Genomic DNA, 24,843 nt, shown 5'->3' with positions numbered 1-24,843 from the left:
TAAATAAATCTGTTTAGGAGTGCAGATTTAGATGGTATCATCATCATAATGCCTGAACTTGGATTTTGTTAGTCTTAAACACTTTACACATGGGGTGGTTTTCAAGTACATTTTTTATGTCTCAGCAATAAGCTAGAGTCTTTTGGTCATAAATGCATATCTTCTGTTTAATGTTAGGAGAAGATAACTTTTTCAGTGTCAAGTTATCGATGTTTGTTTTTTTTAAAGTTTTGATGCAGGTAAACAGAGCAAATTTGAAAGTTGATTCTCCTTTTTTCAGACATCAGTAAAATTAGCAGATGCACAATGTGGTAGCTTCCTCTGTTTCCAGACTGGTGTAAAAACTGTCACCTGGAGACTCTTACTACAATGCATGCGGATTTGTTCAGAATGCTGCTTTTACCTCTGTGTTCCTGTTAAGTCATGCACCTGGAGGGTTCTGGTCTGGCTATTTGTGACTGTGGCTTTGCTGGTTTTACTGTCCATTTTAGCTAAATTTTACTAGCAAGCATTAGTCATGTCTGTGCTTTGGGTTGTATATGTAGCTGCTGATTAAAAAGCAGCGCTGTATAAATGTTCTAGACAGAAATATAGATACTTTTCAAGATAACCTTTTTCAGAGGTAGGATTTTTTCCTATTTAGGAAATAAATGTTTGTTAGAAGCATTTCTCTTCTAAACTGCTTTTGAGCCTACTTTGTCAGTTTTGCATGCTACCTTAATCTGCTCATGACTTGTTTTACTGTAACAGTTACAGTATGTGGTGAGGAAGTATTTGCTGCCAAGGTGAATTGAGTGGACTGATATTTTTCAGGGGTAATACTGTAAAAAAATAGTTTCAGATACACAGTAATGCAGTTAATTCCAAGGCCAAGGTTACAGACTGCCAGATTTGTGACATCCCTGGTGTTTAGACGTTCCATATGTCATTGAATTATTGCCTTTTACCATCCCTTCATGTGTCTTGTCTGCAGTTTAACAAGATTCTTCATCTGAGAGCTCTTCTAATTTTATGTGCTTTTTCCATTTATAGAGCTAATTCTTTGGCTTTCGCTTTCGATTACTTAAAATGTTTTTGATCAACAAGTGTGTTTTTTTTTTAAAACTTGACAGAAGCGGTTGCTATTTAAAAATGCAAAGTAGTGACGTGTGAAAGGTAATATTAGCTAAAGGCGTAAAAATATGAAAAGTCTTTTGCTATCTTGTGTTTTATCAAGGACATCTGAAAAGAGATAGTCAACTAATTTATGAATACAAGTCCCATTTTCCTAATATAATAGCTCCTTCAGGGACTTCTGATCTGCTGCTGCTTAACCAGTTCGTGCCTGATGCTGGAGCTGGGCCTTTTCTAAAGGGGCAAGATGGCTTTCCTGTTTCAGCATCATTTTCTCATTATTTCTCTTTACGAGGATTTGAAAAGTAAGTACTTCCTAGACTTTTCATCCTCATCTGGTGTACAATAAGGATGATAGAAGTAAAGCAACAAATAAAAACATAAATGCTTGTTCAGGCTTTTCAGTCACATGAGACTGTATATGAAGACTAGGGGCTCATCCATGTTTCAGAAGTTTTCCACTTCTTTTTAAAGCGGCTTTGTTATCAAAAGACATCAGGCAGTAAAAACACTGTATCATAAATTCTGTGTACATAGAACTTATCCAGTTAAACAGGAAAGAATATTAAGCCTGTTTTGATGAAGTCTTTGATGGACATACCATCTGTAAGGATCTGGGGACCAAAAAGCAGAATCCCTTTCCATTCTGTTTAAAAACTTGGCAGTTTTGCAGTTTGTTTCATGCTCTTTTGACCATGTTGCCACGTCTGTGACCTCTTTAGAATCTCCCCACTTTCTGAGCTTTTGTTTAGTGCCTTCTACAACCTGCTCACTTAATTAGAATTTTCCTAGAGTGAGGGTAACATAGCTTGCAGTGTATTTTGCTGCTGTATGCACACCTGCCACAAACAGTTTACATGCTTCAGTGAACTGTAGTTGCATCTGAACTATCTTGCATGCTGTAACACCAGTGGCCTGCTGTGAAACTATGAAATTGTGAGATGGTAAAATAACCTTTCTTGCTTTTGTATCTTTTATCTTGAGCCATTCATAATGATGCTGTTTACTTAATAATAATTTAAAGATTCAAGCAATGATTGAAATTTCATGAATTGAAATATTAAAGAAAAATACTCTTTTTTGTGCAATCATTTTAACTGTTTCTTTGTAAAACTTGTTATGCAGCAAGCTATGATGGAGGACATCTGCATAAACAAAGTTTACTTTAGCAAGCAGAATCATGTACAAATGATATAATGGTCCTTACTGCTGTTCAAGTCATACATGTGGAGAATTTACTGCTGTGGTGAAGTGAGGTTATGAGATTGGATTTAAATGGCCAGATGGTTTGCAGACCATGCTAATGAAGGCAATTCACGTGCAAAGGCAACAGACTTAAGAAGATTCTTCACTGTACCTTGTTTTGCATAATTGAGGCTTCTTGTCTGTTTTTGGAGTTTCTCTCCACTCTTGGTTGATCCAAAGAAATGGCCCCATGCAGCCATGTTCTCTGTTAAATTCTTTGGGTTGTCGACCCACGAGGGAGCTTCAGAAAGCTGTGGAATGAAATCCAGGTTGGTGCACTGGCTACTTAGCGCGAGGTTTGGAGATGCTAGCATGTAAATGGGAATTGTCTAAGCAGGACAACAGAAATGCCAGGGTGTATTTAGAATTTCCAGATCCTGGGCATCTGATTTCAGACTGTAGGAAAACAGTTTAATTGTATAATGATTCCCAGGTCTGAAACTCCTGGGCTCTGGTATTGGTATTGTGTTCAGAAATTAACAGGGACTCCTTCTTTTAAACCACTCATCTGTCACTGTTTCTTTAAAATGGCCAATATCCTGTTGTGTGCAGCTGTTAAGTGTGTGGTGATAATTTGTGAGTCCCACTGGCACAATGGAAATGACACTTGAAAACTCAAAAATTTCTGCTAGGAAGCAATATGTAGCATGTCTGTGAGGTATCTATATCCATGTCTCTATGGTCATGGAAGAAAATAATTCAGCAGTCTTTGGAGTAGGGATCAAAACTGTGATCATACTTCTAAGATGTGTGCTGTGGTTACTGGGCTTTCTGTCTCTGTCCCACGTCTTGGAGTCTTTTCCACGTGGCTTCAGGAGAAAAATGCAAAGCACTCTTGCCTCAGAGAGTGTTTATAAGCAAATGAAGAAATGAGAGATTGGCTTGAAACCCATTTGGATGAAAGAGAATATGGACTACAGATCTCCTGCTGCCTGAGCAAGTGTGACATCTTGCAAAAAAGCCGTATCAGCTTGCTTTTATGAATCAATCTAGTATGACTTCGTGTAAAGGCTAACCCTGTCACTGAATGCAAGACTTGCTTGGAGTATGGCCTCTTGGACAGGTTCTGCATTGGACTTCACAGAGGTGCACTTGTTTCGAGAAACCTTGCAGTGCTTGGTGCACAGGCTGTGGCATACACCAAAGCAGAACGTTAGGACTTACGCACAAGCTACCTTGTGTGCTGTAAAGGTTACTTACTCTTCTTGGGAAGCCCGTTGCATCTGCAAGGTAAGACACAAGTCAATGAATGTGTTGCATTTTGAGTGAGAGCTTGCACAGAAGGGTTCCTGTGGCTCAGATGGTGGACAGTAATTCAGAACCATGGTGAACAGGCAGCAGTTTGATGAATAAAACAAGACAAGCCTGCTGAAAAAAATGTCCTTTTATATATATATATTTGGTTGCCTAACTTTATGCATCTTGAAGATAAACTGGAAAGAGACCATTTTGATTTCAGCCTAGTACTGACTTCCTTTCCAGAGAGTTTCAAGTTTGTTACTCCCACTCCTGTTATTCTTCCTTCCCCACAGAAACTTTTATTTTTTGTTTGTTTTCATTGCATCTTTCCAGAGGGGCCAGTGTTGGAGGTACATCTTGTTACTGTTTGGGGGTGCATTAAAAAAAAAAAAGACACCCATACATGAAATTTCTTTTGGTCCAGGTCATTAGGAGTGGCTTAGGGGTAGGCTGTAACCCAGTTGTGCTCTACAGAAGTTGGAGATCAGGTGACGTGTCCTCTAGTGCTTTTCTGTGTTTGTGCTTGGCTAACTTGTGTCTTTGCTAGGAGCTATCAGCAATTCTGAGCAGCTAAAGAAATGCATTGCCCGTGAAGCAGCTGTCCCCTGATTCCTCGCCCTTTTGTTAAAATTTCAGTTGTGCTAGAACTAGGGTGTGTAACTTGGGAGAATATATGCAGTGACATTTGGTGTGAACAGGAAAGAAGTGGAGCAAAGGCGCCTGGTCATGGTTTGTAGTTTGCAGACGGAGGTTCTGTTAATGACGTTCTCATTAGAAGTTCTTACCCTAAGTGCTGTTTCCTTTTGGCTTTAAAATCGCCTGCATGACTAATACGTAATAACCTTCTGGTGACATTGCTTTCATGTCATAGCCTCAGAAACATCTATTCCAGGTTAGAGAGCACATATATAAGAAATCACATTAGTGCTGTTGAGAGCGCTGTGGAGAGCCTTTTGGCTGTCCTTCCAGAGATCTCTCGAGCAGGTCAGTACAGAGCTACTTCACAGTTTCAGGGTGTGAGTCCGAGGTGGATGTGACTCTGGAGATACTTCTCCACCAATATTTGAGATGTGGATTCATAGAGTTAACTTAGAAAGAGCTTTGTAAATTGCTAGCCCCACCCCATTTGTGGTACCAACATCTCCTACAAAAAAATGTGGTGGTGTTTTTTTTTTTTTTTGTCACGTCATTACATCTCCATAGGCCAGAGGATGGTGTGTGAGACCTGCTGCCTTTTGAAGAAGGCATTGCAGGGAAGTCACTGGGGAATATCAGCACCGCATATATGCATATTGATAGGTAGTATGGGGTGGTGTATGTATATGGTTCTCTGTATAGCTACCTACACATATGTATTGAGATTTCATGGACTGTGTTTGGATAGTTAGTAGCTTATCTTCTAAGGTAAATCTGAAGGTCATGATTATCCAACAAAAATTTTTGCTGTGCTTGTTTTTTGTTTTTTCTCTTCTTTTCTACTTAAATGAGCTCATAGGCCTACAGAAACCACTTCAGGTAGCTGAATGTGGAGAAATAAAGGAAAACATCTGAATGATCAAAGTTGAATTCAGGTTTTCACCTTTGGGATTTGGTGAATCAGTTCTGCGTTACATATTTTAATAGAAGTCTGCTTATACCATTCTACTCATCTGAGCAGTGCCTTGCTCTCTTACTGCTGAGTGCCCCAAATTCAGTGTGGGAAAGCCCGGTCCGTGTCTCTTTAAATGACACGTGCTTGCCTGTCTCCATGAAAGTCCCTCCTGCCACTCCTCAGTGCTATGTAGCAAGCAAGACAAGCAGTGTTTTAGTGGAAAACTGTGATCCAGTATTGATATTGCCTTATGATATCTTTAATATCAGGATTTTTTTCTGTAGCGGTTGTGATTGCTCTTCTGGGGAAGACAGGGTGTGCCTCATTCCCCAGTGAATCATACATTAGTCAGGCATGTTCTGCTCTGTATGAACTGCTGGTGGAAACTGTATACTTGCAAAATTTAGGTTGCCCGTGGCATCTTCTTTTCACGTGATTTAGGTATTTACTTCAAGTGACAGTGGTGGAATAGATCTGATCAGTCTGAATAAAGCCTCATCTTTGAAAAAGTTAGTTTTTTAAAAAACCCTGCTGTTAGATTGTGCCTTTGGAAAACTGAAGGCTTTTATTAACTCTTATTATTTTTTTTAACTTACCTTTTTTGTTTCATCTGTAACACTTTTAAACTCTGTTTTAACTCAAGAATGTATCTCTCTATATAATGTTTAGTTATGAAAATCCAGCTTGCTGTTTATGGTGTAGTCCCTGGCAGCCCTAGCTACTGTACCAGTCACCATATGAATGCTGCAAAAGGCAGGCAGTGCTGGAGGAGCAGGTCCCAGGTGCAGGAGGTGGCAGCGGGTCCCTTCCCTGACTGATGGGCGAGCGGTGGTGGCATTCCCAATGTGGAAGGGAGAGTGTGGCAAGGAAGCCTTGGCACACCAGAGATGGGAAGCATTGCATTGGAGACTACGCTGGAGACTTGCTGATACAATGCTTTAGTATTCAGACTGAAAGCCATGTGGGTTTTTTTCCTCCCCTGCCCCCCTGCTTTTTTTGAAGCCTGAAAATGTGACTTTTCTTTTATGAGTCAGGAGACTTCTTGCTGAGTAGGCCATAGTATTTTTAGATGTGCTGATTTTATGTCTGAATATGGTCTTTTTATGTAAAATGCATCTTTCATTTGACTGTTTTTCTTTCAGTCTGCTGGCTGTGCGTGTGTGCTGGACAGGCTCCCACACCACAAGCAGCTAAACAGCATGTTACCTGCAACAGTTTAGCTTTTGTTTTCTTTGAAATACTGATTGAATAATAAATTGACTAACTTTTTTGCTTGTGAAGGCACTTCTGATCTAGTTGTAGGTTTATGTAGCCTTCAGGCACCAAAGCTCCTGTGTAGATCTAGCTTTAAAATTTACATGCCGCAGTTCCTGATTTGCAGGAAAGGTAGACGGAGTAAGGCAGTATTTGGTGTTTTACTAACTTTCTTGTGGCAGTAAAAGCCAATTAAAACATGAGAGAGAGTGAGTAATTTTATTCTGCATGACAGGTAATAGAAGCATCAGTTTGTCGAATCCTTGATATTTCTTCTAGGAACCAGACGTTTTGGAAGAAAATGAAAAATACACTTGTAACTTAAGTGCAAAATCTTGAGTTGCACAGGTCCTTAGTTCAGGCACATACAGTGCATAATGCTGATCACTTCATGAGGTGTGAATTTCTTTCTGGTATTTAGTTTTGTTTTCCCATTATTTATCTATTTTGCCTGCAAAGTTTTCTTCTTCGGTAAACGTTCCTATGATCAATGTGAAGTCAATGTTTTTTTGCGTGGTTATGCCCAGCTAGTATAGTGTGTTACAGACAAGATCAGGTTTACAGCTTTAAAAATGCTTGTCTTGCAAAGCATTTTTGGTGTTAGATGAGGTCCTGTGCTAATCACATTGTTATTTAAAGAGCAATATACCTTCCTTTTGAGGTTAGGTTTCTCTTGGCCCAGCGCTAATGTGCACAATTAATGTCAGTGATAGAAATTGTGTAGGCATTAGCAGGCATGTGAGCAAGCTGCAAACCGCTGCATCAGTAGCATCACAGCAAAACCTACTGCGGCAGCACTCCTCTTCTAGCCTGTAAAAACCAACCCCGTACTGTATTTGTTGCCAGGCGTTTTGCTGTGTTATTGACATAGATTTATAGATTGTTAAAAGTTAGTACTGCCTTATGCAGCCTAAGATCTTCCAGGTTTATGTCAGAGTGCTGAAATTTGTAGAGGTGCTACTACAGTGTTTCATGCTTTTGCTGGTGGTGCTAATTTAGTTAGTGCAGCCGTCTGACTATATAAAGAAAATGAGAACTTTGTCATGTCTCTGTGTGTGTTAAAAATTCGCACGTAGGCTGTAACTCTTGACTGCAGTGTGCATTTTGGTCTGCGTGTTTTAGAATTTGCCTATCCAGCTGTTAAGTCTTTTGTAACAACATTTCTAGCAGCTGAATAGTTTTGGTACTGTGAGTTTTGTAGTTACTTTTCATGAATACGTTGGTAATTTCTTCAGTTTTCTTACATTGTGACAATGAAAACAATGTATATCCATATCATGTTCTGGAAATTGGGTGGGTGGGTAAAGGTGTTTTGCCTCTTGCTTTCCTTGGTCTTATTAAACACATTTTCAAGACTGTTTTCAATTTGTTAAATGGAATTTCTTTTGCTACCACTGTCATTATCAGTAGTCAGTACTTGCCACCGATGATAGTACATCTTGTGAAATACTTGTGATGATGGCCGGCCCTGCCGCATGCGCAGCTGGCAGTCCATGGGCAAGGGAGTTGTTTTCCCTTACAAACAAGGGAGTTGTTTTTTCAGTTACAGAACCACTTCTACCGCTAATTCTTACTATATGAAAATATTTCTATAGAAATGCTAATTGCTGAGCAGGAAGAACTACTCTGACTCTAAATTATACTCCTAAGCATTGATAAATTGAATTATGTACTTTTCTAACTTCTACTGTAGTAAAATTTTACTGGAGAATGCAATGATGCTTGATTTGTGGTAGGGAGCATTGTTTTATCTTTTTTAAAAAAGAAGTTCCTTGGGGTTTTTTTGTGTGTGTGTGGTTTTTGGTTTTTTTAAATGGAAAGTCAGAGGGTCTTTTTGATATGGGAAGAGGTATTGTAGGTGGGTTTGTCACTGAGCGTGCAGTGCCAGTTCACACACAGAGTTTAGGTATTTCTATTCCTCTGTTTTAGTTTGCACAAAGTAGGGAGCTAGGTGGTAACCCACAAATGCCTAACTCCCCAGTTGTCAAAACTGTGCACTATTGATAGTGATAGTGCAGCATACAAAGACATCAGCCTTCATTCGTGACGTTACCCAATTCCTTCATTACTTTGTACTCAGTTTCTCATTTGTCAAATAATTGTTAGTATGCTCAGTCTCTGGGTGTGGAGCATTTCTTGAGTCGGTGGTCACAATCTCCCCCTGCCAGGATTAACGTTCCCCTAGTTTTTGCTGAGCTCATTCCTCATGGTGAACTTCCAGTCAGCTCATCTACTTCGGTGTTACTTTAGAAGTTACTCTTTTGGACAAAGGATTTATAGGAGCTTAACGAAGCATTAGCAGAACATACAAAAATACTTATATCTTGAATTAACCATTAACAACTAATTTGTTTCAGTTGTCTTAACATCAAACTTCTAACAATACATCTGATTTTATTAATAATTCCCTTAATTGTTTGATGTCAGTTCGTTCATTAAAAAGGGAGGTATCTTTGGTTTTTGTGCTATTAGATATTATAACCTAACCTTTTTTGCCTTAATAGGTATACAAAGCTTGGATATGCTGGTAATACTGAACCCCAGTTCATTATTCCTTCATGTAAGTATTTTGTTACTTGTGTATGAATGCTGAAGTTACACTTAAGAGTTTCTATAACATGCTATGTAAAAAAAAAAAACAACAAGACCTCTGAGAGATGATACAGTGATAGTATGGCTCTGTTCAGGTTTGTTATGGATGCTCAGTTTAGAAAGATACATTCATTAAAATACTATGCTAATACTTGATGTGAAGTTAATTTGTTGGAAATTGAAATCATATTAAAATACAGTACCATGGCTACGTTTACTTTTTATAAAGTTTTTCCCGTATTAGTGATTTAATGGGTAAAACTTCAGTTGATTATAACTAGAAAAAAATTTAGAAATTGAATAGTTTAATATCTTTAGGGTTTAAAATGTTACACATGCGAGGTATTTTTCAGTATTACTGTGGTTATGATAATTCACTGTGTTTTGCAAAGAGAACACAAAAACATGTCACTTCTGTTTTTCCCCATGTAAAATTGCTTATTTATGTGCTCCCTGTTTTCTGAACTTTCTCCCACTTGAAGTGATAGGGCTCTGCTCTGGAGAGTGGAACTCGATTGGCTTCCTTTAGAAATGTTTCACCTTTTGACCTCCTATTTGTCATTGTTTTTATCTGTGCCAAAGTAATCACTTAATACATCCTGGTAAAAAGGCATAATTAGTACACCCAGTTTTCCTTGTAAATGGAACAGGAAAAGAGGTAGAACTAATGCTACCTAAGCATAGTTACTGTAAACTAGAACTTGGTAGTTCCAGTTCTCTGCTAATTTTCTAGAAAATATGCTTCAAAAAGCAATCTTCCTGGAAAGCTGAGGTTAATTCACTTAATGCATTCTCCTGTTTCCATACAAGTGAGAGAATTCTTTCAGTCTCTTCTATATTGTCTTCTAATACGTAGTTCTTAATTTGGTTTTCCAAATGAACTTTGTTTTGTTTGTCTCAGTGGCATATAAAATTTACTCTGCAGTCTTGTGTTTGACACAAAAACTAGTTTTAACATTAGATTTTAAAAGTTACCAAACCATTGCAGGAAACCTTGTATCGCTCTTTAAACTTTATAGCAGTCTTTAAAAGTGGATAAATGGTTATTTTATTTAATTTCAGATAAATGGAGCTTACATACTTTTTCTGAATCTTCAGATTTGGTTTATTTAATTGTAAAATCACTTTCCTGTTCCAAAAAAAAAGAGAAGAGATAATCATGACACTTTAAGCAAAATCTGGGAATGAAATGACCTGTCAGACCATTAAGCAGAGAAATTTATATAACAGGGATGCTTGTTTAAGTACAAGAGAAAGTGGAGAAATGAGACTTTTTCACAGCTTTTTGATAGTATGGTGTATTTTTTTGTTTAAAAAAAAAAAAAAGCACTCTAGATGCTCTGAGAGCTGAAATGGTCTTTGACTGCAATTCTCTTAATGAAACAGGTATTTTTCTTATTTGTACTGTAATCCAAGTTAGGTAGTTGCACTAACTGCATGAGTTTACATTTATTATCTGCCTCGAAATAAAATAGCACTGGTGTTATCCACATTAAGAGAAATGAAAACAGAGTATAGCAGTACCTAGTTTCAAAGTAAAATGTTACAAAAACCTGTGGATCTTTTCAGTGCACTTTGGTGGCTTTAAATTCCTTAAGACTGTCTTCAGTGGAAAAATGGTTTGGTTTCTCCTTTGACTTCCAGCGATGGTGGTTGTATTTTATCAATGTGATTGTGTGAAAAACATTTGCTGTCAAACAGGTTTGAGCAGCATTCCTTCTGCCTTTTTCATTTGCTGCTTATCTTACTCACTCCTGCTCTTAACAAATTTTTATCTCCTTATGTGTGTTCTTGATTTAATTCTGAATATGCTTCTGTAGAGATGATAAATACTTGCTTGAAAAATGAAATAAATGAGAATATATTGGGCCAGGTTTTTTTAAGAGACTTGGGGTCACCGCTTTCTTCCCAGGCTGCCTTTTAGATCTTAGCGGATTGTTAATTTTGCTTGATTTTTATTCATTTAATCCTTTTTTTCCTGCTATATGTTAAAATAGGAGTCAACTTCTTTCCATTATGCAGTATTTATCTTGGTTTACATGTTAGGTGGCCCTTTCTTTACTTTACTAGGTGGCCTTTTGTTTTTAAAAGAAAAAAAGAAAAAGCCTGAGTCGTGGTTAAGCACAAAAATGGATTTGATGCAAGTATGTCCTCTTTTTTTCTTAAGGCTCTTAATTCTTGTGCCAAGCAAACCAAAGGCAAATGCTGTGAGATACCGCTGGAGTGCTGCCCATCTTCAGACACTGCGGTAGCTTAGCTCTGGTTTCAGTAATATTTATTTCCCTATTGTATTTTCAGGATATAATCCTTGATTCAGGTTGTTTCCTTCTCATTTCTGATTTTCAAACCCATGACTGAACAGGTTAGTCCCAAGGCCAGCAAAATATTGAGAGTGTGCATCTTGTTTTAGGCTCGTAACAGTGTGAAACCGCTTTGACGTGAAAGTTTCTATAATCCAGTGGCAAGCGATGGTATTTTACTTGAAAATTCTTGAAGATAATGTGCATCTGGACAGAAAAAATTTCCCTAAATGTGTGAGCTCTGTAATGATGACCTGAAAAATACTTGGCAAGGTTCTTCTTGTCACTTGGCAGCAAATGCTGGCCTTGCGACATCTCCTTCCCTGCGATTTGAGCTTCTGCTTCTTATCGACCCCCCCATGCTATTCGACTTCCTCTCTGCTCTCCTGTAAGCTGCTACAGAAGTTGCAGGATGATTCAGTTTTCTTCCTGAGGAGCCCAAAATAATGCCTTCTGTTTTATCCTGTTCAGTCTTTCATAACGTTTAACTTTTTAGTTTCTCTGGCCACACAGCTCTGCTTTTGTTGTCCTTTATGGGAAGAGGAAGGAGAAGGATGGGGAGCATCAGTGAACTAACAGCGCTTTGCCCTAGTGTGCTATTGATTTCCAGTTCCTCTGACTCTGCTGCCCTGTGTCCGATGGGCTTGGGGCTGCAGCAGCTGGTTTTGTAGCTTTTTTTTTTTAATCTTAGTCGTGAGCAAACGGAACTTCTTCCTGAGGGTGAGAATTAGAAAAATAAATCTGCCTTTGACAGCTTTTAGATCGTGATCTTTGAATAATTGAGGCTGATGTTAATGCTGCTTATAGATATGAATTTACTCATTTAAGTAAAAGATTGCATTTAAAGGCAATTAGTAAGACCTGAAGGAAAAAAAACCAAACAACCAGCCGGTATTGCCGGGACAGCAATTGCCTGGTAGCCAGGGGGCTGATGCAAAAGATGAGGGAAAGGAACATCTGTGTTCCTGTGAAAACTAATTGACGGTCCACCTTTCCAGGGTCTTGTGTTTAGCCTTAGCCAGTTTTTTTCTGATAAAACTTTTTGCTTTATTTATGATGAGTAATTATCTTGGAAGGAATAAATTGCCAAGATACAAGGTCTTAATTTTTGCTAGTTATTTCTTAAAGTGAAGGGGAGATTTATAGTCTTTCTTAAATGATATTCCTCATCCTATTCTTAATGATAGATAGGAGTAGGTTTTAAAGGGAGAAATTAAATGTAGACTTTGTGAAAATCAGTTTTAAAGAATCTAAAGGTGCATCATGTGGCCACAAGAACTTCTGTCCTTTAAAAAACACTCCTTTTGTATCTGTCTGCTTTTTCTGTATGCCTTACCTTTTCTCCTACTCCTTCCTTCCTGCCTTTTGTACATGTTTTTTGCTTCTTCAATTGCTCTTCAGTCCCTTTTGTGTACCATATCACTTTCACAAGCCAAGAAATCAAACTGGTGCAAGTGAAGTAAAACATCCATTTATATAATGGCAACAAGATTTCTTTCTTGCTCTTTATACAACTTCTACAACTACATTCTTATTTTATTATTATTATTATTATTATTATTATTATTATTAGCTGAGTGTGCAGAAAATTAGCGTACTTGTTGAATAAAATTAAATCTGTAGGGATGCCCTATCTTTTTATTCTTTCTACATTTTATCTCCCTGATTGCATGTTGAATGTCTTAACAATTACATCTATATTTAGGTGTGTGTTGTGTTGCTTTATAAATCCTAATGATGTTTACCTACAGTTGGAATTCAAAATATCTGTGTTTTATTTAGCTTTTCTGTGCTTATGCCTGAAACAAAGAATGAATAATACAATGTGTTCCTGTTTTTGAATGTTTTTTTCAGTGTGGAATATATAATCTACAATATTTGTGTTCTGTTAAAGGTATTGCTATCAAAGAATCGGCAAAAGTGGTCGATCAAGCACAGAGGAGGGTTTTGAAAGGTGTTGATGATTTAGACTTCTTTATCGGGGATGAAGCAATAGAAAAACCAACTTATGCAACCAAGGTATTAAGAGAAACATTTAAAACAACTTTCCAGTACTCTTTAGAAAGCATCAGCTATACAGTAAACAGCTACTTAAGAATGCTTTTGAATTAACGTTAATCTTGTTTTCTTGTTAACTCTGTTTTAATGGAAAATAAGGTTTGTTGTTAGTTTTGTTGACTTTCAGGAGCCTGTGGGAATTTGGAAAATGGTAGGTGAAAACATATATATTCCTTTTGAAGTGAAGGGAGGCTGGGAGAGTGTTAAGCAGAAATACCACATTCTTTCATAGTCCATGGCATCTTCTATCAGCAACATCAGTCAGGATACTGGGATTGGGGAAACTGGTTTATTACAACCATTCTGTTGTACTGAGAAAAGTGCAATGTATTGTCTTTGCTATTTAAGGTTGGAATCTGAATTTTGAATAGGTGTCAGATCAGAACAAGGAAAACCTAATGCAAGGTTTCTTGCATACGTAGATAATTTGAAAACACAAATATATTATTTTTTTTTTCTTTTGGTTCCAATTATATTTTGATACTCCTCTGCAACAGTGGCCCATCCGCCATGGTATAGTTGAAGACTGGGACTTGATGGAGAGGTTTATGGAGCAAGTAATCTTTAAGTATCTAAGGGCAGAACCCGAGGATCATTATTTTCTTTTGGTAGGTAAAATTATGTCCTACTTAAGAAATCGCATATGACTAGTAAGAATGTTTGTGCTGATTTGTGTAATAATTCTTGAATGTGAATATGCTTAGCTTGAAAACTAAAGTAAATATAAATTACCCGGAACTTTCCTGACCTGGCTTATCCCATCCAGGTTCTTTAACTTTCTAAAGATGTCAGTGTCTGGGCTGCAAACTTCTTTCTATTCTCTTCTCTTCTCATTTTCCTGCAAATTGTGTCATCTTCATCACTTCTTTTCTATTATTTATCCACTGAATTCAATGATCTGCTTTACATTTTTGAGGCAAAAAGGTATGTGTGTATTTTGACTCTCCATAATTGCAATTATTTTTTTCTTTTGCAGTGCTGCCACCTGGATAATGTGTCTAGACAGTGAATTTTGTCTTTCATTTTCTGTGAAATCAAAAGGATTGATTGTCATATTTGGGCAGATTAGATCTGAATTAATATCAGTGTTGTTCTCAAGCATCTGCTATTCCTTAGTATTTATTTTAAATGTTGAAATAAGCAATTTGTTTTAGTGTGACATTTATATAACAAGTTTGGAATTAGAGGTGTTGGCCATACTTGTTAAAGAACATCTAATGTAACCGTTTTCTTGAGGCAGGTCTAATTAGGTCCAGTTGCTCAAGGCTGTGTGCAGCCAGGCTGTGAATATCTCCAAGGGTTAAGGTGCCATAACAGCTCTGGGTCTCTTTTCCACGATTTGACCACCCTCATGTTACCTTTTTTCCCTTCTTAATACTTCCTTAGGATTTCCCATGTTTCACTTTGTCTCTATAGCCCTTAGTCAGTCACCTTTGTGAAGAGTCTGGCTCCTCCTTTTTACCCTTCTATTACGTAGTTGACGCAATGGAAGAGTGATAATTTTTTCTCAAATACTCTGTAGCACTATCTAAAATGTTGTTTCAGAGGAGAGACTTAATATTAAGTATATTTGTTATTTTAATGAAAATGATAGCATACTATCATTGTGTATTGTATGTTGTTGTTAATCTTCTCTGTTGAGTACGTTTCTACAGCTGATCATATCAATTTGTTTTATAGTTGATTGCCTTCTGAGGAAAACCAGTTTTTTTTCTTTAATGAATCTCTGAGAAAATTTAAAAATAATTGTCATTTTTTAAAATGTGCTAAACTGCATCCTTTGACATGTTTACATTGATAGTCCTTGGTTCTTTCAAGTGTAATCAAAAGTTTTAAGCAGCTAACCAACCCACAAAAGGGGCCTTGGATGTAAATTCTTAAGTGGTAATTACTATAACATTTTTATTGCATTTCTGTTTTCACTCAAATAATCACGTTTTTGCAATGCAGTCTGCATAAGTTCTACTATTATCAGAGGCATTTCTAGATTTTCTTAATTGCACCATTTGCCTTTAAAAGCACCCTTTGCACATAGCTATTTTTATACGCTATTCTTGTTGAATGACTCATCTTTCAAAACTTAGGATTTAATGGTATTTTTTGTTTTGTTTAAAAGTCAAGTGTTTGATTTTAATGTAAGTAAAACTTGGGGTTTTTTTGTCTCGCAGACTGAGCCTCCATTAAATACTCCCGAAAATAGAGAATATACTGCTGAAATCATGTTCGAGTCTTTCAATGTTCCAGGGCTATATATTGCTGTTCAGGTAAGGCAGTTCTGTTGAAAGTTAGAGCTACAGTATTTCTCCTTGAGCTAAAATTAGTTTCACTATGAGAACTGTATGAGTGGTGCTTGGAGTACTTTTAGGTGCTTCTCGTTAGCAGTTTCACCACTGTGTGTTTTTGATACACATTGATTCTGTGGCCTGTTAGGTAGGGACTGTTCCTCTGTTACCCCTATAGAAGGCAGCCTATAAGGAGTAGAATATAATAGTTGTTGCATCATAAATAATAAAAAAACAAACTGAAAATAAAAAAAAACCAAAACAAACCAACACACCACATCATAGTAAGGGTATTAGGCCAAGAATTGCATCCCTCTCAATATGAAGTAGCAAAAAAGATGTTTGATCATGGCTAAACAAGTGTTGGGCGGGAGTCAAAAACTACATTTATGGACTCTCCTTTTCATAAACTGTTGTGTACACCTATATAAATATTACTAAATCAGTTCTCATGCTGTAAATTATCATGAGGGTGTCATTCTGGGTGCTGTTGGGAGAGGCAATGGAAGGTGGGATCTGCAATGCAGTGCTGCTATTAAGATTTGGTTTTCACATATGTTTTTTTTTTTTTACAAGGCTGTCCTTGCCTTAGCTGCATCTTGGACGTCAAGACAAGTAGGAGAACGAACACTGACTGGCACAGTTATAGACAGTGGTGATGGTGTCACTCATGTTATTCCTGTGGTAAGTATACATCAAAAATACAGAAACAATTTCACTGGGGAACAGCTTGTCCTGTAACTTTTCTGAAATTTACACCTACACAGGCTGAACTATAGCTAGGAATCTTCAGAGATGTCAGATAATTTCCAGGGTTGTGGGTATGGGTTTCTGTTTATTTCGTAGTGCAGTAACTCTCAAAGAACTTCTGTGCACCCTGAATTTATCAGGGCATATTGCCTTTCAGTGACTTACCTTAAAAGGTGGCTTGTCAAGGCCACACTAAGTGATCAATGAAACTGTATTGCTTTAGCGTATTTCCAGTTTATTTTGCTGGTGAAAGCGAGTATGCTCTTCACAATAGTCCAAAAAGTTGGGAGTTTTTTTGTTCAGTTCATATATAAAATAAATAATAAAGAATATTTGAGGGCAGATGTAGTATGTTTACAGTTTTTCTCCACCTGTTGACCAACGTTTAGTAATATCCAATTGTGCATCAGTGATACAAGAAAAATGTTCTGACCTGACCTGGAAAAAAATTAACCCTGAGGTTAATTAATGTTGAAAATCTCTTCTGATGTATCAAGTTGCTTGCTAAAAATATGATCATACGATGTTTTATTAAATAATTAACATTTACAGCTGCAGTTTCTTAACTGTCAAATTACTGATTTTGCTGTAGGTGTGTATTTCCTTTCACAAAGTTACATATTTGAAATTCTGTAATTGGAATACTTCATAGTATTATTATTACCAGCCACTTGAAATAGATAACTCTCTGGCTGTCTTCCCTTGGGAAGTTAAATGAATATCTACACACCAGATACATTTTTCTTTTCAAAATGATGTTAGATTGTAATTTTAAAGTTTAAAATCTATACAAAGCTTTATCATGCCACAGTAACCTCAGTTTTTAAAATTGAGTTGTTATACCAAATAGTAGCATTGGTGGTGGTCAAACATATGCTGTGATGTAGCGATTTCTTACTAATCTTGGTGGAATACAGCGGCTAAATCTTTATTCAGTCCGTTCATCCAAGATGGCATATTTTTAATAAGATGAAGGAAACAATTGACATTTCAAACCTTCTATAGGTAAACTTATTTTAATTGTACTTAGTAGTTCAAATTGTCATTAAAACAGTTGAACATTGCCCGATTTGCAGGTTTGGTTTCTTTACCTGAAATAAAAGTAGAGTTATTCTATATTGCTTGAAGCATTAAGCTCTTTTCCAGAATGACATTTGCTTGATTTCTGGAATTTTTAAAGAAGTTGAACAAATTGACAGCAATAGTGTTCTGCTTTTGTAATAAAACAGATAAATAACAAACACTTACCTCTGTAGTGAAGCTAAGAATAGTGGTACGTTTTTTATGACTTTATTATTTTTTGTGTTAGAAAGAACTTTTTGTATGAACATAAGGCCCATATAGGAAACTTTGAGGATTTCATATTAGTGCAATATTTTGATTTATCTTTTTGGATGTAGCAGGTCTGGTGGGGTTGAAGGACAGTCTTGAACATTTTCGGTTTCTGCATTTAGACCAGATATTTTTAATGCCCTAATACTGGCTCCCAGGACAAGTGTGATTTAGAAGGGTAGACTGATGGATGAGTGTGGGCGAGTCTGATGTTCTAAGCACTCTCAATTAATGTGCTGAAATGATGCATTTTCTCCCTGCTTTCAGAAAATTAATTTTGGTTCATGTGGATTGTTAACGTCTTACATCAGTGGCTGTGACTGCAGAGCCACATCATTTATTCTAAAATAATATTTCACGATACAAGGTTCCTTGACCTTTTTGGTAAGAGTAACCTCATTTTGAAGAGAAAATAAAGGCCAAGGAATAGTGAGTATAGCTATTTGTCTGCCTTATGTACTAGTGACCTCTCTGTTCCTCCTAACCTTGTAAGAGTTATAAACCAATGCAAAGTGAAACACTTTTAACAGGTGAAATAAGGCTACTGAAGAATTGGGTTTCTGGTAATTAAATGAACCAGTCTTTAAAGGACTTAAGTCTCATAATCATAGGTAGCAAATAGGAGTTTAGACTCCATGTCTTTTTCTCTCCCTTCGTAGGCTTTGGTGAAAGAAGTTCTTATCAGTATCTTTCTCCCAATTAATTTTATTTACAGGCTGAAGGATACGTGATTGGCAGCTGTATCAAACACATTCCAATTGCTGGGCGAGATATAACATACTTCATTCAGCAGTTGCTGAGGGAGCGAGAAGTAGGAATTCCTCCTGAACAATCCTTGGAAACAGCTAAAGCAGTGAAGGTAATGTGAACATTGCAGATGTTAATGTTATGGTAGGTCAGAGCTTGATACCTATTTTTAAAAGATAACAATCTCTTAAAATCATTGCTCTTCCAAGTAAAGGCGCTGTGTTTCTAAATTATATAAAAATGTCTAAATAGTATAATAACATGAAATGTCTTAAACTTAAGGTACACTGTTGGGTCGTACTCGTTTTGGCCTAGAATTTCACCCTTTACTTGTAGTCTCCCCTTTCTCATCCTCTCCCTTATTATTACTGTTATTATTATTGTAATATTCAGTAGGAAATGTTCTTGGTGGGATGTGTAATGTAAAGAGCTGTAATTATGCTTTTATTCTTTCTGAATGTTGGTATGTTCTTTTTTGTAGTACGAAGCTATTCTGAAAGACATTCAGCTGAAAGTACTCTTAAACCTTGTTTCTATGGCAATTCTTCAATATACTTTAGAACTCATTTCTCTCCATCTTAGAAGTTTAGAGGAAAAATAGAAGAGAAGTAATTTAGCTCAGCAAGATATGCTGCTTTCAGTGCTGCACAAGAATGATTTGTAGTAGCAGAGCCATTATCTAACTGTATACAGTAAATGTCAGTTCAGCCATTTTTGAGCCCTATTCTGTATCTGCCAATTTAAAACTCTTATTCTTAGAAGTTTAAATTACTACACTTTTTGTTAAAGTTCGTACCATCTTCTCTGCTATACTTAAGATACTTCTAACTGTACATATTCAATTTTCAGGAACGCTTTAGTTATGTTTGCCCTGACTTAGTAAAAGAATTTAACAAGTATGACACAGATGGTACAAAGTGGATTAAACAGTATACTGGAATTAATGCTATCTCAAAGAAAGAATTTACTATTGATGTTGGCTATGAGAGATTCCTGGGGCCAGAGATCTTCTTCCATCCTGAGGTAAGTGGGTTTGAATTGCCTACACTTTCTGGCATAGGTGCGTTTTAGATGGTAGCATGTAAATAGTATTTGCAAACTTGTAAAGAAGTAGTTATCCCAACTTCATTTATCCTTATTTCTAAACAGGTACCAACTATTGTAGTAAGTCAGCGTAGTTTTGATTCTTGACTGCTAGTGATCTTTGTACAAATACAGGTTGATACCTAAACAAAAGTACTATATTTGAATTTTTTTAAGCAAATGAATTACTGACCCCAGATCTTTTTCTTGCAATTCTTAAAAGAATTTCCAGGTCTCACCATGTTGTACCCTGTTCTCTTAGCTGTCTGTTGAAAAGTCAGCTTTCTAAATAAGCTGCCATTTTGCCTTTATATCCTCTGTCTTCTACTGTTGGGAAAAAATAAAAGGGAATAAAGCCTTCCCCCCTGCCCCCACTCCCTCTACATTCTGCTGTTGCAGGCTTTGTCGTGTTACACTGGTTTGCTGTAGTGCTCAGCATCTTGGAAGGGCAGGTATTCTTTGACCTGTTAACAGTTAACAAAAACTATCTAAGAGAATAGCTGGCAAAATAGATACTTTAGGTTTATTAGTCTTTCACACCTTTTATAAATGGCAGTAAAAACAGCTAACATAACTATTATGTTAGTTTTCATGATATCTCTAGTATAATAGGATGGATCTCCCCATTTTCTTTGTTCCCTTTCCTTTGCAATATGTGATCCTACATGTTGACTTATGTTGATTTTATTCTTGATTGTAGTTTGCTAATCCAGACTTTACGCAACCAATCTCAGAAGTAGTAGATGAAGTTATTCAGAATTGTCCTATTGATGTTAGACGTCCTCTGTATAAGGTCAGTTGCTATAATAAATTTTTTTAATACTTGTCTTAGAAGGATTGTACTTCATACTGAAATATGTATTTGAAACTATTTAAAAAACAACTAACAACAAAATCATTTTTCCAGAAGTGAGTCCATTGTGTAGATTGGTTTATGTTGTTCGCTTACACTTTTTCAGAATATGATGTTTCATTACTCAAACTCCTATGTAAAACAAAAATAAATAAGGGAAACATAAATCTGAGTGAAGGAAGTGTACAAAGATACAAATGGATCTTAAAGCACAGCCAATTTTCATGTCACATGGTCTTTGTGAATTCATATTCTGTCATGCTTAAGTGTTAGATAATTTAAAACTTAAAGTAAAAGCCTACCTGCTAACTGTAGTTTTTAAAACTACATTTAATATTTAGAATTTAAGAAATGGATAAAGCTGAGCACTTATTTTCAGACGTGGCTAATAATTTTTGTTACTCAAAACAGAATATTGTCCTCTCTGGAGGCTCAACCATGTTCAGGGACTTTGGTCGCCGTTTACAGCGAGACTTGAAAAGGACTGTTGACGCCAGACTGAAACTTAGCGAAGAACTTAGTGGTGGCAGACTGAAGGTTAGTTCTTGCAGCTAATGCGTTTAACAAGCATCTTTCTGTCCCTTGTTACCTGGAAAATGTGAAAATAACGTATTGCAATGATGATTTTGTTTGTTGAAATGTCTTTATTTTCATGTAGAGTTCTTATAGAAGCTTTTCAGAAATTCATATGTTGCAGAGGATTGTAGACTGGTATTGGAAAATATTTATATAATCTCTTCATTGTAGGAAGCTAGAGTGCTGTTTCCCCAGGTATGCACTTGTGCTGCCTGTCCCTTAGTATTCAGCTAAATCAGTCGCATCTAATGGAAGGATGGGACTCGTGCCTGTTACGTAAAAGCAGCTGGCCATTCCCCAGCTGCTCTTGTGCAAATCATCATCCTCAGTCTTTTGAACTTGAAAGATAATAAAAGAGATGGAGCAAGCTCATTGTTGAGCCACCTTGGGTAGTCATAGGACTGGAGCACTTGTCTTATGAGGAAAGGCTGAGGGAACTGGCTTGTTGAGAGAAGAGAAGGCTTTGGGAGTCCTAATAGCAGCCCCTCAGTATATGTGGGAAGGTTGAGAAAGTGGGACTATGCCCTTGACAGTACTCAAGGGGTGGGCATGTGAGAGACAGCAGATACAAATTGAGACAAAAGACATTCAGCTTGGATGAATGGAATGGAAAGGAAAAACTTTTTCGTTTTGAGGATGATTGGGCATTGGAACAGGCTGCATGGAGAGGTTGTGCGGTCTCCATTCCTGAACGTTTTTGAGATTTGGGTGATAAAACTTCCCCCGACCTCATAGCTGACTTCCTGCTTTGAGCAGGAGGCTGAATTAGAGACATGCTGGGGTCCTTTCCCACCTATATTACCCTATAATCCTATGAAGTGACTGTACTTCACTAAGCTGCATGATGCTTAATTTATGTTCTTTCCACTTTTGACCTCTGATCGAACGTCTGCATTTTTTATGTTGAGTCTGCATACATAAAAGATACCATCAGAGACAAAAATTACTTTGTGGTTTTTTTCCTTTTTAGGCAAGATTGAAGTGATTTTCCTCATTTATTTTTTAGTAGTTATCTAGCTAGATGAGCTCAAACAATCCTTAAAAAAAACCCCGTGTAGAGCTTCTTAATATGCTGTGTACACAACTCTGAAATTTCAGCTGTATGTGGTTCTCTGATTCAAGTAACCTAGTTTATTCTCAGTTCTGCTTACTAGACTTCCATCACTTACTAAGGAAGCAGGATATGAATAAGGAAATCTGCTGCAATTCTTCCTCCTTCAGAGTACTAGGCATTGCAAGTAATCACTGGCTTGAATTTTGCAAATGATATTACAAATTATTTCAAATTGTTCAGTTTTCAGCAGGTTCTATTGGAATAAACAAATTACTCTTTTTTTGAAACTGTTATGTACGCTGACATTTTTGATAAGCACAAGTAAGGAATGAAGGTTTGTGTGGATATGGAGGGAAATGGGCTAACTGGAACAAAGGTAGTTTTAAAAAGCATGACTGTGACTGTATTGGTCCTAGATAAACTTTCAATCTGCCACAGATGCTTTGTTAAAATAATGGCATGAAACTTGGCTTTCTAAAGTGTGTGTTTTTTAAAGGGCTTAAGTAGTATGTGTCTGTTCTTGCAACTGCATAAATAGTCCCTCAAGAAATTCAGCAGAAAATAGAATGTGGATAACTGGAGAGGAACACTGTACCAGAGCTCTTGGGAGAAAATTGGTGTGAATGCAAGTATCTCTTAATGTCTGATAAAGTAGGTAACCGGCAATTTATAAGCACGAGCTATTTCTTAGTCTGGATTGTACAGGAGAAAATCTGATGCTGTAATTGCAAATTTACATACCCAGCATTTAAGAAAATAATTTGTGAAAAGTAAGCTTGGAGTATACACTCTTCTTAAAGACCTAATTTTTACCAGCAAAAGTGATTTTTAATGTATTCCTTTTGGATTTTTTTCCCCTCTTTTATAGCCTAAGCCCATTGATGTACAAGTCATTACACACCATATGCAAAGATACGCTGTTTGGTTTGGAGGATCAATGCTGGCTTCCACGGTAAGTTAGCTATAAAGCTGAGCATGCTTTAGTCATTCTGGCGATGCTTTTGGAGTTGTCATCTCTCCTTCACTTCATATTAACTGCGGTTGGGGGATTTGTGATAGGTCTCAGGTAGGAAATACGCCCTCCCCATCCCCTTTGAAGTTTTTGCATTAGACTTTAAAGATTTGAAAGAGCAAATGACTGCTGAATTACAGCTTTGTGTGGCTTGTTAAATAGTGCATTTTAGTTCTGTGGTGAAATACATTGTTTGCATTGGTGTTCACCCATGCATGATGTAATAGTAATTTCAGGACCTTCAAGTATTTGGTTTTCTTTTTCCATTTGCTACATAACTGTTGCTATTGTTCAAATAAGGTGTACGTACCATTGACAAATCTTTTTTTTTTTTTTTCCCCTTCCCTTTACAGCCTGAATTCTACCAAGTATGCCATACCAAAAAAGATTATGAAGAGATTGGTCCTAGCATCTGTCGTCACAACCCTGTGTTTGGAGTCATGTCTTAAAGCTGACCTCAGAGGGGTCAGGGATAGGGAGGTGGGGAGGAGGAAGAAGAGTCTTTCTGATAACTTGTTTGTCTGATGGCTGGTATTAAGATAACAAACATGACTTGACAATAAGTAAAAGACCAAACACAATTAAGCAGGATTATTTTAATAAGTGTCTCAACATGCGGATGTAGTGGAAAGCCAAAATGATCACATTTTTTCTTTAGATTGATTATTTGAACCTGTGTGTAACAAAACAAATAAGTGGATTTTAGTTCTTTCTGTGCCCTGATATTTTGTATATTAATGAATTATCCAAGATTTGACGGGATTTGATGGTGTGTAGATAGTCAGCTCTCTAATGCTTCCATTGTACCCTTTCATGGGTGCAATGCAGGAGCTTGTTTATATTTCATACTTTTTTATACTTTGAGGAAAAATATGAATTAAAGAAGCTGTATTATTTGAGGAAAAAAAAATTACCAGTGACCAACTTGAAAGTAAATTTAAAAAACAAAAAAAGTCATGAGTCATGCAACTAGTTCTTGCAAATCATGACCAGTCTAAATCCTGGGTTCCATGCAGCGCGAGTGCTTTTGGAACTAAGAAGCTAGTATCTTGGATTAACTGATGCCTGCTAGTGCTTTCTGATTACTTGGTGCATTTTCATACTATCTCTTGCTTAAAAAAAGAAAAAAAAAAAAGTAAAGACAAGACTGTTGGACCAGTATTGCAGTTCTGTAGTGTCATTTCTAATTAAACCAAATAATCAGGTTATCAAAATTTGGTGTATTTAAAGCCTAACACCATTCCAATAAAGGCACAAAATTTCTTTTTATGTTTGTGTCAGACTTGTTAATCTTATTACATGGGAAGTTGTGAGCATGGGTTCCTACATATCCGCTGTGGCTTTTGAAGAGTAAGATTGATCTGTAAGGTAGAGATCATTATGTGCATTGTGTAAACTGAAGTGTGAGCGTTTTAGAACTGCAGTTTATATGTTCATCTAGATAGCACTTACCTATATAAACCTAACATCTCCTCCATTGTTAGGTTTGTTAATCTACTTTGTTCTGTAACTTTTTTCCCACCACTTTCTTTTGAGTCGTGGCATACAAGAGACAGCACTGCATTTTAAATCTCTGTGGTTTTTCTGAGAGAAAATACCATGTAGATAAAAATAAAGTGAAAACAATCTCTTTCTCATTCTTTCTAGGAAGAACGCTTCATATATTGAATGGAATTACTTAAAATTTCTGTTAATATTTGATGAAAGAAACCTCTTCTTCAGACACTTCTGAACTCACGAATGTAGTTAAGGTTGTTTACAC

General features: G+C 36.8%; 1 protein-coding gene across 1 annotated transcript in view; it reads left to right on the top strand.

Annotated features, from left to right (window-relative positions):
- Window positions 1-24,350, top strand: part of ACTR3 (actin related protein 3) — a 32,805-nt gene extending 8,455 nt beyond the window's left edge. Inside the window, exons 2-12 of the mRNA XM_056348859.1 lie at window positions 8,947-9,002; window positions 13,229-13,353; window positions 13,890-14,000; window positions 15,561-15,656; window positions 16,251-16,358; window positions 18,472-18,615; window positions 19,353-19,526; window positions 20,287-20,379; window positions 20,851-20,976; window positions 22,938-23,021; window positions 23,435-24,350. Of these exons, the coding sequence (XP_056204834.1) occupies window positions 8,947-9,002; window positions 13,229-13,353; window positions 13,890-14,000; window positions 15,561-15,656; window positions 16,251-16,358; window positions 18,472-18,615; window positions 19,353-19,526; window positions 20,287-20,379; window positions 20,851-20,976; window positions 22,938-23,021; window positions 23,435-23,530 (1,213 nt within the window). The 3' untranslated portion in view covers window positions 23,531-24,350. The remainder of the gene's footprint in view (window positions 1-8,946; window positions 9,003-13,228; window positions 13,354-13,889; window positions 14,001-15,560; window positions 15,657-16,250; window positions 16,359-18,471; window positions 18,616-19,352; window positions 19,527-20,286; window positions 20,380-20,850; window positions 20,977-22,937; window positions 23,022-23,434) is intronic.
- Window positions 24,351-24,843: the final 493 nt, after the last annotated feature.

This window comes from Falco biarmicus, chromosome 8 (assembly GCF_023638135.1).
Source record: "Falco biarmicus isolate bFalBia1 chromosome 8, bFalBia1.pri, whole genome shotgun sequence".
Taxonomy (NCBI): Eukaryota; Metazoa; Chordata; class Aves; order Falconiformes; family Falconidae; genus Falco; species Falco biarmicus.
This window is presented reverse-complemented; position numbering and strand designations above follow the sequence as displayed.